This window comes from Eucyclogobius newberryi, unplaced genomic scaffold (genome assembly GCF_026437365.1).
Source record: "Eucyclogobius newberryi isolate DKJ021-1_F unplaced genomic scaffold, fEucNew1.0.hap1 SCAF_3, whole genome shotgun sequence".
Lineage (NCBI taxonomy): Eukaryota > Metazoa > Chordata > Actinopteri > Gobiiformes > Gobiidae > Eucyclogobius > Eucyclogobius newberryi.
The window spans coordinates 31,585,298-31,599,176 of NW_027315945.1; the positions used below are offsets into that span (position 1 = coordinate 31,585,298).

The 13,879-nt window shown below is 39.7% G+C and overlaps 1 protein-coding gene across 4 annotated transcripts in view; it reads left to right on the plus strand.

The window, feature by feature from the left end:
* ddr1 (discoidin domain receptor tyrosine kinase 1) overlaps positions 1-13,879 on the plus strand; it is a 78,507-nt gene that overhangs the window by 26,520 nt on the left and 38,108 nt on the right. For all 4 annotated transcript variants that reach the window (XM_072460070.1, XM_072460071.1, XM_072460068.1 and 1 more), the window contains exons 2-3: positions 1,392-1,549; positions 12,087-12,189. In XM_072460070.1, the coding sequence (XP_072316171.1) occupies positions 1,447-1,549; positions 12,087-12,189 (206 nt within the window). In that variant the 5' untranslated portion in view covers positions 1,392-1,446. The remainder of the gene's footprint in view (positions 1-1,391; positions 1,550-12,086; positions 12,190-13,879) is intronic.

Consider the following 13,879-nt stretch of genomic DNA (forward strand, 5'->3'; position numbering starts at 1 on the left):
TCATTCTCTTTTATTGAATATCTGTGTATCATTCAGAACAAAATCAATAACTTCTCTTACCTGAGTCTAACAAGGTTTAGTGGTTCGCTCATTGAATTGTCAGTTATCTGCGCTATTCCTAAGTTTGTTATTTTCTCCATTTTTTTTGTGTACTCACACGCTTGTAGTGATAAAACGGACCCTGCATTTGCCTGATTGGCCAGACTAGGATGATTTGTGAGAAAGACTCTTGTGACATGATTTTTCCCCCATATCAGGCAGTTGAAAGTTTCTCAGTGAATGTCTAAGATCTGGAGTTGTCTTTGAGCAGATTAAATTGTGTTCCCATTAACTCTAATGCTGTGATGCTTGCTCTACTCGCTCTGCTCTCTCTCTCTCTCTCTCTCTCTCTCTCTCTCTCTCTCTCTCTCTCTCTCTCTCTCTCTCTCTCTCTCTCTCTCTCTCTTGCTCTCTCTCTCTCTCTCTCTCTCTCTCTCTTGCTCTCTCTCTCTCTCTCTCTCTTTTTCTTCTTTTTTTCTTGTTTCATTCTTTCCATATTTCAAAATGCACCGCTATTTCCTAATCACTCAACATTTGACATTGTGAATATGGCTGCATTGTGGTAGTAGCAGTAGCAGATGCAGTAGCAGTAGCAGCAATTGTCCTAGTTCTTGAAAGCCGCCTCTGCTTTCCGGCTGTGTTCGTCTTCCTTTATCGGGCGATGTTCATTACTTAGCCTGGCATCCACAGTGTTGAAACTAATGAACACGAGGCTGTAGCTGCGAGCTTTGGACTGACTGAAGTTATTGATGAAGACGTAAGGCTCTGATTCCACGGCGCCCCCCAGAGGCCGGGGCTGTGGGAGCACGTCAAATAAGCAACAGACTTTAAACTCAAGGGCTTCCATCCATCCATCCGCTATTGCTGCGTCACAGTTGATTTAGAAAAGGCCGTTGGCGCAGATTGGCAGCCACGTTTCAGTCCAGCCGCCCCCAGAGCAGACGGTGCGCGTGGGGTTAATAATTAATGCGAGGATAAGCAACTTTGAGTGTGTCTTTTCGCTGCACACTCGAACGCTCTATCAAACCAATGCATTATTAATTGTGTTTTCAAGATAGTATTTATTGCAGGGATGGGCAATAGTGACAATAATGAATATTAAAAACATGATAGTCGGACCATATTGTGTCAATCCAACAGAAATGTGTGAAAACGTGGCTTTAAATGCATTAGTTGAGGTTTAATTATCAGACAGAAGTGATTATAATATAAGGATGTTGTGTACGTAGCAACATTCTGCCGTTTCTATTTATTACGCACCTCTAATTTATGGTATTATTGACTTTTATGTTGACTTGATACTGGTGATTTCCTGCGTTTGCCTGGGTTTAACGATGTCCTGTCTCTCTCAGGTATGCCTGCGGTCAGTGCGTGTCCGGACAGGTAACCAGGAGCAACGCCGCTGTCATGGCCTGCTCCGCTCTGCAGCTCCTCCTCGTCGCTTCGCTCGCCGTCCTGACGACGTCGGCCGCCCCAGAACATCCGGACCACGAGTGGCAATTCAACCCAGGTACGCACGCGTCTGCCATCGACTCCACAACGGCTCCCTCTCTATTATCTCACCGTCGAAACCAACTCGTGTGGCGTTCTGTCCTCGGGCAAGACACTTCGCCCACCTTGTCGAGTAGATATGGAATAGTTAGCGACGCATTCAAATAAGGCTCCCTAGTGAACTAGACAAATATATGAGGCGTTGAGGTTGTCAAAAGTATCAAAAATCAGATACTAATCAATACTATAACTAGTATCCAAACTAGACAATCATTTGAATAAGTATCGGTACAAAAAACTATCATAAAAAGGACAAAATGTGACTTTTCCTGCTCAGTTCAGAACGACCTTGAGCTTTATCAGAGACAGTTTAAAACCACACATTGATCATTGTGATCATCCCTAGGTTTAAAATGTTAGTATTTCACTGTAAGGGATTAATAAGCACTAGTTATTTGTTTATAAGCACTCAGACCACTACTATTATTTGTAATGGCTTGTAATACCTTATAGATGTTAATAAGCCATTCATAAAAACTGTGTGTAACTAAACCATGTGCAAAATGTTAAATAAGTTAAGTAAGTAAACAATAAGTAAACAAATAACTAGTGCTTATCAATGCGTTATAAATATTCAATTAAATTTATTTTTGTAACACCCAAAATCACAACAGCAGTTGTCTCTGACGGCGACAGTGAAAAACAGATTAAACAATGTTCATAGACCCTCCTTCTCGGCCAGGAAAAACTACAAAACCTCTTTTGGGAAAAGTAGAAACCCGGAGGAGTTCCACAGTGAAGGAGAGATCCGACTCCTTCAGACGGACAGACGGACGCGAGAGACAGTGGAGCTGCAGCCACTCAGGAGGAGAACCAGTTCTTCCAGGCAGATGAGTAGTAGTAGATGAGATTAGTAGTAGAATGAGTATACTAACAAGGAACCTTAATCCGAAGCGCTATCAAAGAGTGTGCGACGTGTGGAGAGAATGAATAATGACCTCGGTGTAGCGCTTCGAGAGGCTTTGTCGTATCTGTAAAGAGGCTGTAAGGCCTCAGAGCTGACGAGTATCTCATTAGCATTTGACTGGTTTGATTTCAACCAAGGCCTTATGAGGCGGTTGTAGACTGAGGGGATGTTGTATCGTAAAGAGAAGGGCAAGTCTTATCACTCCTCGCCTTTGGGTGGGATTCAGGAGGGTGCAAATGCTGCGGATGGAAGTCGAAGCCCCTCCATCTCTAAAACAGTGTCCAGAAGTCTGAAACCTTTTCTACCGTGGACCAAAGCTGGACCAATGAGGGGTTACATCAACAGAGTGAATGAACAATGTCTTCAGAGTTTGAAAATATATTATAATAAAAAAGGTTGATACAGAATAGTAAATCTCAAGGTAAGAAAGTGCTGCTAAAGCCTAAAGCAGCATAAACCTGCACTTTGGAGGCTTTGCAGAGACTAAAAACTTGAATAATGAATTAGGTAAGACGTGAGGAGTGGCAGCAGAACAAGTTAGTACATATATTATTAAAAAAACATCAATAAACATGTAGGTATATCATCAGTTCTATCTCAAATGTTCTGTTGCCGTGATAACATTTGTAGCCCTCCATTTGACCCGTTGGTGCTGCTGGGACTTGGGGCGACCAGCCAGCCACCTTTCTCCACAACTCCAACTAGGTGTGGTGAGGAAAACCTTCACTGTAGGATTGCGCCTAATGTGCATTTTTAGTCGATTGTTGAAACCAGAGCGCCCCGAGGCTCGCTCAACTCGCACACACCCAGGAACGGGGAGAAAAATACAAACTCCACCCGACCTTTAACTGAACCCGAGAACGTTTTGCTGTGGGGCGAGTGTGCCATTTACAGTCTTTAAGGCTTTGATGCTCTTTGGGCTGCAACTAACGATTATTTTATTAGTCGATTAGCCAAACGATTATTTCTTTTGCACTTTGAGACTTTTCAAATGCATTTTTGACCAAGTAAGGTTTGAAATATGGTGACTAAAGACTTCTAGATAGAGAATATTGATGAATAATGCGTGTTATTTATAGACAGATTGGACTGATTTACCGATATTTAGCTTTGACCGACATCCTGCCTAAAGAACACGCGAATAAGCTTTATTTAAACAGTTTATTGCAAAAAGGGTATTGCACAAAACATGACCACTCTTCTCTTGCCTGACCAGCCATTTCCAACACGTTTTGGCAAGCTACTTATCAAAACTGTGTGTGGGTCTGGGGCTCGACCGCTGCGTTTCAATTTCTAGGGCGGAGTTTAGAGCAGAGACAGAACCAATCACATAAACCCAGAAGTGACGCGAAAAACGCGACGCGCTTAACCGGATATTATGTAGAACCATGTCAACAAGGCGTGTTCTGCGTTATCCGTCCCCGAACGCAGAAAATGTCCTGAATCGCGACGACGCCTTTCGTATAACCGCATCTAACGCACGTTCATCATGGCAAGACTTTCTTGATTGTTTAAACCGAAGCGAGAGCAGAAGTTAACACTCGGTCACGAGCCGGGTCACGAGCTGGGTCAGGAGCCGGGTCACGAGCCGGGTCAGGAGCCGGGTCACGGGCCGGGTCACGGGCCGGGTCAGGGGCCGGGTCAGAAGCCGGGTCAGGAGCCGGGTCACGAGCCGGGTCAGGAGCCGGGTCACGAGCCGGGTCCGCCATCTTGCATGTTTTGGAACGGGGGGTGGAAAGCTCTACTTCCGTATCTCAATGTGACGTGTTAAAACCTCCGACTGGGATTGGAGAGGTAAATGGATTACCGACGATTTCATTGGCTCTGACTCCGATTCCAGATCCTTACGCTTTCGAACAGAATGTGGGCGGGGCTGGCGGGTCAGGCAAACACTTCTCTATTATGGGATTGTAGGCAAAAATGATCAGCAGAGTTTATTTGGCCATCAGTTTCTCTGGATTCTAAACAATCGCTATCGGCATCTGCCATGAAAAAAACACACTGATCTCTTGTATTATTGAACATTCTTTTACATTTTGGTTTAATAATGCTGCTGTGATAGTTATAAAAGCTCATTTCTTACGTGTTTTAGGGTGCGTATAGTCCAGATTACGATGCTGATTTTGCTAAAACATGTTTTTTTGCTGCAATAGGGAGATTTCCTCTGACATTTCATCCACATTCTGGGCTTTAGTACGGTTCATTCTTTGCGCGCCCTTCTCAGCTCCTCCAGTGTCCCGTGTCTGTCTGCCCTCCGGTCGTGTGTAATCGGAGCGTAGGATGCTGGGCGGTCCCTCTCGGCTCGTCAGGACTGTTAATGCACCTTCAGCCCATCAAAATGTCTGTCAGGACGTCCAGGAGCAAGAGCGAGAGGGGCTTAGCAAACGCACAGTCAGGGGTAACCAGAGAGGAGTCCAAGGTTTGGTTCATCACGTTAGATTGAATTACTCACATTTGTAATAGAAAACATGATTTGTGTAGTTTACTTACATTTAGATTTGTAAAGTTAAATGAGTTAAATTGGAATGAATGACAGAACACATGATTTATAGCATAAACGTATTAGCGGATCATTTTGCCTAGAAATAGTATTTTCAATTTTAATGTTTAATATGTGAAAATGCACTATATCTTTTAACTCTAAGGAGAGAAAAGGTTTTAAGAAGCGCTACCATAGCCAAAGTGCATGACATTTCAAGAAATTCACAATTATTCCTTAACACCACAGGCAAAACTCACTTTTTTCATTTTTTGGTCTCTTAAACTTTTGACCTGAAAACAACAAAACTGCCCAAACTGCACCAAGAGATGTTTTATTATTTTGTATTTAATTAAATTTTTCTCACATAGACAGAAAGTTCAGCCCTTAAAGTAGCACTTAGACCGAACTTTACAATCTTGTACCAAACAAGATTGTGAACTTTAGAAGGATCTAATCTAATTTAGTTGATCTAATATTAAACCTCATTTATCAGTTTCAACTCCAAAAATGTGTCGAGTTGGTTTTGACATTTTCAGTAAGATCGCCATGGTAAATTTCTTTGTCCTGTCTCTATCCATTTTTCGGATTTGTATCTCACAAATATGTACAGTTTTGGCAATTTTCACACATTGATATACAAATGGAAACACTGCATTAAGAAAAACCCGTAATACTTTTTCTTGCATTTATTGCAGTAAAATAAGTTTCAAATTAATATCTCTGAATTGTAGTTTTGTTTCTTATTCACCTGCAGTATTTCGCTTTAACTTACAGTGAGCACATGACCAGATCTTAGGTCAGTAAAGCCAACTGTAGAGAACAACTTCATGCTTCATACTTCATCTTGATTTAAGATATTACTCTAGTCAACTACACAAATTTAATTAATTACCTTCTGTGTAATGATGCTCGTTCTGCCACTCAAATCCTGGAGCAAAGCCACTTTTCTAATCTAATCTACAAATTAAAGTGTCACTAAACATTATAAATAAGATATATCAGCGCTATAAATTGCTATAATGGAGCAGCCCAACCTTCTGGTTAGTCACTGTAAGAGCTGGATGATAACTCAGTATTTTATTTATTCCAGAGGTAAGTATCAAACTGTACTTTTACTCCTATTTGAGTAATATATATTTGACAGTGCAACAGAACTACTACTTGGTTTCACTTCCCACTGTGAGTAATTCTACAAGTTACACACGCTTCACATGACAATATTAAATTATTTATGTTTGCCTGTTCAGATTATTATATTTTTATTATATTTTTACTATATTTTTGTACTTTTATTTACTTTAACCTCAAATTATAAACCAGATTTCACTCTTTTTTCACTCTAATTTATATATACATCATTCCTGGACCACTTGAGTAATATAATTTTTTAATAACAGTACTCTTACTTGTGTACAATTTTGAATACAACCTCAATCTCACAAATAATTACTGTAATTAACCACAAAGTGCAGACATCGTACCTTATAGCTCTGCAAGCCTCTTATTTATTCTTTTTGTCGCTTATTAAAATTATATTTTTATACTTCTTACAATTCTAACTTTGCAAAACAAACAAATCTATCTATTCTAATCAATAAATGAGCCATCTCTTCCCTGCAGTGGAAGAGGAACATTCTTAATATATTCCAGACTTTGTGATTTGCATCGTTGCGTTCGGCGGCCATTAATCTCGCAGCGCTTATGGTGATGGTAATAAAAGTTGCACCTGTCCCCGGCGTGGATGAGCCGTGTGCGTGTTTGTGTCCTCTGCTCCAGCTTCAGGGTTTATCCAGACCCAGGGTTTGTGCATTCCTCTGCTGAGTCACCCACCGCCTGGGCCCCCTCATTCTGTCGCCCTCCCAACGCATCACCCATCACCCGCCGCCGCCCTCACTGCAAAACTAAACACCTACAACAAGCTAGTGTAGCGTAGAAACGTGTTCCCCGAGCGTAAAAATCAGAAACCACCCGGGGAATCGTGTCAAAAGTATATAATGCGTTACTGATTTTACTGACAACTTGGTACATCAGAAGTAATGGGTTTTTGGGGAAATTTTGTTATGACCGATGAAGAATGGGAACATCTCACTGGAGGAGCGCAAAATCTCATGTTTGGAATACAAATTGTTGGAGAAACTGTGGCTCATCATCACTATCATGTGTTTTGGGACTAGACATTTTTGGTTGACTAAAGATGTGAATAATTGATAGATTAGTTGGCTATTATTGGGAGTGGCAAAACGAGGCTGAAGCTATCAAAGCTATTGAGTATCTCTGTGAATCTGACCCACTATTGTATTTTAACGTTACGGATAAATAAGTTGGATTATTATCATTATTTACTCTTAAATCTTCAGCTCATGGATGGACACCTCAGGAATGTGCTTTGGGCTGCAGGAAAAAAGAAGCAATAACAACAAGATGGATGACAGGGATGGAGCCGACTGTCAAGGACTGAGATCACCTTGGATATGTTTAAAATGGAAAACTGACTTTTGACAGACTGACTTTTGACAGACTACTCTTTTTGCCCCTGCGTCTTTGTCCTGTGTTCATTTTTGTCTTGCATCATTAGAAAACAATACAATTATAAATTAAAAAGTCTTGATCAACAAAATATTGAGTCGTCGACTAAAAACGGTGAGATGCAAAAGCTCCATGACCATGTATTTGACCCAAACTTCTCTCTTAAGACCACGACTTTATGGGAGTACAAACTAAAATAACAATTTGTGTTAAAAAGTACTTGGAAACAATGTATTTGTGCGTAAAATGCTTCATTAAACTAATGATTCACACTCAAATCTTCAGCTAGCTCGCTCCATGTCTTCTACTTCCTGCTGTTGCCGTACTATAAATAAAACCTTATAATCTAAGTAAAATAATTTGTCAACTACGGTAATACAAAATGTTGGTGGCCAGTCAGCAGTTCTAATTGTTTTGTTGGAGACGCATCTTCCAGCTGCTAATACCAGTTCTTTATACGATATCAAACGACACCAGTGGAATAACTAGAATTACGCAACCTTTTTCTTAAATAGTATGTTTTAACAGCAGGACTTCATGGTTAAAAGGCCGAAAAAGTTAATTCTGCATAATATTACAGTGTGTGTCTCATGTTCTAGCTTCATTCACGCTTGTTTGATGAATCCTGCTTACAAAGTCCACTCCATCAGAGCCTCAGAAAACACGCCGTTCTCATGCGTGTGAATATTAACAGTGTGCCCAAAGGTTTGTGAGAGCTAGAAACGAGTTTGATTGATTTAAATACATACGTCATCCCTTTACAGTTTGAAAAGCAGGTGCAGCAGCAGCGTTAAGACACAAACATAACTGGTTAACAACAGCCATTGAAGAATCGTACAAACATTTTATTCTAGCGGAGAAAAAAAAGCAACTTGAATACAGAGAAAATGTATATAAAAAGCTCTACCACCAACATAATAAATCTGAACCTAATTCTCCCCAAACAAGTGCAATACTTTGAACTCATTTTAAGTCACGTGGATGCTCTTTTTTCCAGTGCATTGGGCTCATGACTGACACCGAGCAGATAACAGGTCTGAGATAATCCCGCCCTGGGACCATGTGATCAGTATCAGATGATGAAGCTTCTCTGAGGAGTGAAGTCACGCCACATATATTTGTCTTCATCCTCTGACTCTTCCTCTAATGGAGAGAAATAAAAGGAGAAACGGCAACGCAGCGGTTTGTTTCATGTAGTACTTTCTATACTTTCTAAACCAGGACTAGAACCGACTCTATGTGGGACTGGACTGGACTTGGACCTGGACAGTAGTGAACAATTTACAATATCATGCAGATGTGAACGGCACATTTTGATCATTTTCCGCAAATTATAGGATTAAACGATTACTTTTCAATGCTCTACGTAGTAAAAGTAATACGACGTAGAAGCAAATCCATACAAATTATTTTTAGATATCCACAGCCACGTTTTACGAGTCACAAGGGAGCAGTGTAATGCCATCCAGATCAATGCCATCATCACATTGAAGTGTCAGATATAATGCTCACGCCTTTCCTTTGAGCAGTTGCTAAGCCCCAACCAAATATTGGCCAAGGCTGGAGGTTCAAGACCGATATACAGTGCGCTAAACAGGGCAAATATTGGCACGCTGTAAAATGCAAATGCACTTTGTCGTGGTACATGATATCAGATTAGCGTTACGGTTATTGTGCGGCAACATTGTATAATAGACTACCATTTCGCAAAAGGAATTTAAAGGAAATGGCTTAATTTGCTTGTCGTTTAGTTCTTTCGATTAGGTATTGAGACTGGCTTCCCTCTCGAGCGAGTATCGACACAGAAATCACTTAAACGGGACACAATTTGACCGTTTTACAAGTGATTTTGAGCATCGTCAGAACTAGCGGTTGGCCACATGTTGACATCGTCGGTTTGGATGATTCTGAGCTAAACAGTTTGGAAAGATGTGAAAATGAACAACATATGGACAAAGTTATTAGAAGAACCTGAGTAAACATGTTGCTTTCACCCTGTGGAGTGGAGAAAGTAAATGAAACTAAAGCTAGAATCAGAAATAGATTCATTTGAAGTTCAATTGAATACTGAAAAAGATGTACATAAATAGGACAAAATCTGACCTTTCATAAATAGTTTTAGACTTGTCAGAACCATTATAAGAGCATGTGGTAATATTAAACAAACTTATTATTTTGTATTGAAAATAGAATTAAAGTGTCAATAAAGATAGTGTTTTGTGGTATCACATTTTTTTAATCATGACAACACTAGTCCTGGTTTAGTCCTGATGTAGACTTGGTTTAGTCCTGTTCTAGTCCTGGTTTAGTCCTGATGTAGACTTGGTTTAGTCCTGTTCTAGTCCTGGTTTAGTCCTGATGTAGACTTGGTTTAGTCCTGTTCTAGTCTTGGTTTAGTCCTGATGTAGACTTGGTTTAGTCCTGTTCTAGTCTTGGTTTAGTCCTGATGTAGACTTGGTTTGGTCCTGTTATAGTCCTGATTTAGTCCTGATGTAGACTTGGTTTAGTCCTGTTCTAGTCCTGGTTTAGTCCTGATGTAGACTTGGTTTGGTCCAGTTCTAGTCCTGGTTTAGTCCTGTTCTAGTCCTGGTTTAGTCCTGATGTAGACTTGGTTTGGTCCAGTTCTAGTCCTGGTTTAGTCCTGTTCTAGTCCTGGTTTAGTCCTGATGTAGACTTGGTTTGGTCCAGTTCTAGTCCTGTTCTAGTCCTGGTTTAGTCCTGATGTAGACTTGGTTTAGTCCTGTTCTAGTCTTGGTTTAGTCCTGATGTAGACTTGGTTTAGTCCTGTTCTAGTCCTGGTTTAGTCCTGATGTAGACTTGGTTTGGTCCAGTTCTAGTCCTGTTCTAGTCCTGGTTTAGTCCTGATGTAGACTTGGTTTAGTCCTGTTCTAGTCTTGGTTTAGTCCTGATGTAGACTTGGTTTGGTCCAGTTCTAGTCCTGGTTTAGTCCTGTTCTAGTCTTGGTTTAGTCCTGATGTAGACTTGGTTTAGTCCTGTTCTAGTCTTGGTTTAGTCCTGATGTAGACTTGGTTTAGTCCTGTTCTAGTCTTGGTTTATTCCTGATGTAGACTTGGTTTGGTCCTGGTTTAGTTCCAGGTTTAGTGCTGGTTTGGTTCTGATTTAGACTTGGTTTGGTCCTGTTCTAGTCCTGGTTTAGTTCCAGGTTTAGTCCTGTTTTTGGTGCCAGTGAAAATGCCGCCTTAAAGCATAAACCTGATTTGCTATAAAGAATATTTCATTATTTTCCACTTTAGTGCCAATGGTGCCAAACTTTATTCTTATTCAGATTCCACATTCCGGTCCCTAAAGTCGACTTAATTTACGAGCGGTCGGGTTTTGTCACATAAACCCGACTGATGGCGTACCTCGCTGGATAAAGGTAATGATGCAAAACAATGCAATTGCTTTTTACATGAAGTCATTAGTGCCAGTTCCCCTGAGAGCAGTAACAGAGACGCAGAGAGTAAGTCTTCTCCTCCCGATGTCTTTCAAATCTCTTCAAGTGGTTATGAAGCCTACAAACACTCCTGGTAATTTTGACCACTTAGGTCCTTTTTACTTTTTTTTTCATATAGAGGAGTGTGATGTTTTTACTTATTATGTTGAGCTATTGAACTGTCTACCCTCCTGGAATATGCAAAGATGTTTGGTAGTTTTTCCTGGGCGATGGCTGTTGTAATTTGGGCACTACAAAAATAAATTTAATAGACTTCAATTGACTTTGGAAAAAATAAGGTCTTAATAAATTGGAACCACTCATAAATAACTTGAAATAAATACTAATTTGTATTTTTATGAGACAAGAAACAAACAAAAAAGACAAAGTATAAAACAAGTGGCGCAAGCACAGATCATTGGCCTATTTTATGTTTATTTGACGTTTATTTAACCAATAGTTCCTCTCAAATGTACCACCTCGTAGACATTCAAACGGTCAGAGGTTTAAATTACCTTCAGTGTCCCAGTAATTGGTGAACATGTCAATTTCAAATGAACTGCAAATGTTTTTTTTTTCCATTTGGTAAGTGTCAATTGTCTTTTTGATCCATCCTGTGTCATTCATTTCTTCCTTTTGCTTCTGCACGACATTCCAAAGGTATCCATCGAGGTATCCGTCTCCATTGGAAGAGTTTTAGATCACACAGACATAGTTTTAGAGTCAAATTGGTTGTTCAGTTTGAAATTTGCTTTATTATTTCACAGTCCAGTTTGTATATGAGCAGTCAGACAAAGATGTTTCATGTTTTCCTACAGAAACATAACCGTGCATGAGAAGTAAAGTCGCTTGAGGCTTGTAAATATTGTTTCCCTTTGAAGCTCTGCACAGATAAGTCACTTTGGCGATTGGACAGTTCAAACGCAGCTTCATGCTCAAACACCGCTCTTCCTATTGTCATGCTCTCGGTGAGTTTTGCTCTTATATAGACTTAGTTTGGTACTGCTCTGGTGCCGGTTTAGTCCAGATTGTGCCAGGTTTAGTCTTGGTAAAAGGAATATAAAGCTAATATAAGTGTGCGTCTGTGATATGCTTTTTGCGCGTGCTCATGTCCATGTTTTGTCCTGGTGTGTCTTCTCTCACAGCTCAGTGTCGTTACGCTCTGGGGATGGAGGACGGGACCATCCCAGACTCGGACATCAGCGCCTCGAGTGCCTGGTCTGACTCCACTGAAGCCAAGCACGGGAGGTAAGCATTAGCATTAAGTCAATCCAGTTCAGTTTTTACTTTGTGCAGCCCAATGTCCCCTTTGACTACTTTATCTGCGCTACAAAAAACAAGTTGACGTGAGAATTACTTAATATAATACAGTTAATATCTGTACGCTCTGTAAGATCAACCAGATCTATTAAAAAAACATCAAAAATACCAAAATGCAACATTCTTTCACACATATATCATTATTTTTAAGCATTATTTTTGCAATGTGAAAACAGGAAGTAGCTGTTTAAATCTAACTTTCTTCCTCACACAAACCCTTTTATTTCGTGTAAGACTTTGTGTGCAGGTAGAGGATTTTATTTTTGCAATTTCTTTGTAGTAGGATAATATTTGAGCTGTAGAGAGTCCAGAAAGTAACTTCCACGACTAATTGTTGATACTAAATAAGTAAGTGTTTAATTCTGCTATTTATTTAACAATATTATGCATTTTAGAAAATATTTAAATTATATCCTATTTAAATTAAAGTCAACGCCTCGGTTGGATTTTTTTTTCTATTTTTTTTTTTAAATTTTCAGCTTTTTTATGTTTATTTTTTACAATGTGTTTAGCAGAGAAAAAAATACTGCTTTACAAGAGATTTATTTGAATTTGTGATAGTATATTGCTGAAAATGTATAGGAATTACAATATTTTCATTGAATTGCCAACTGTAGTGTAATTTCACTTTATATTTTCCTGTTAGTCCCTTTGGCAGTTGCTTATTTTACAGTTATTAATTCCAGGAAATAATTTAATACGGCTGAGAGGTATTGATTATTTGGAAAAAGTTACTGCAGTCAACAAAATTAAATCTCTCCTTATGATCGAATTAAGATGGAACGATTTCTATAACTCAGCAAAACCGCTGCAAGGCTTTTGTAAAACATATTATCATAATGCGTAACCATTAAAAGGATGGATGGATAATTTAAATGAATGAAAAATGTATCAAAAGACCTTTTACATTTTGGTTCTTTCTTTTCTGAAATGTACACTTTTGTGAAACTAAGTCTAATCCTGTAAGAGGAGAAAAGAGGGGAAAGGAGAAAGGATGCCGTACAAAAGCTCGTTGTTTTAAGTTCAAGTCGAAGCGTAAGGCGTAAACCGACTAGCCCGAGTTCACACCGGGTGATTTCTGTTTAACTGAGATTGATGATATGTCGCTAATGCTGTTCAAGTTGAGAAGGTTTCAACCGTGCAACGAAGTGAAGTGAAACATTCAAATAAGAAAACATAAGAGCTGAATAAAGATGTGAACGTGGTCGGAATAGCAATATAAATGTGAATCGTGCGTGATCCGACCCTGTGACGGGCCCAGTTTCTGTTTTAAAACCGTTCCCGGGACACACTACAGGATTTTTTGAGTCTTTAAAGGTTTTTAAATGTGAGACAAACACCGACAGCAGACATGAGGAGAATCGTATGAGATGTTATAACGTACGATCATTCGAGCGCAAGACAACAAAGTCTTCAAAATGATCAGAACGTTACATTTCTTACACTGCACTTTCCTTTAGACAGTAGTGTGCGGTGACGTTTATGGATGAGGAAGCAGACTTAAGGTGTTCAACATTCCGTGGATGACACAAACGTGAAAAAGTCTCATATGCAAAATGGGGATTCGTCGACCAATTTATTGCATAAATGAGTGCTTTGTTTTGTTAAAGACCTGTAT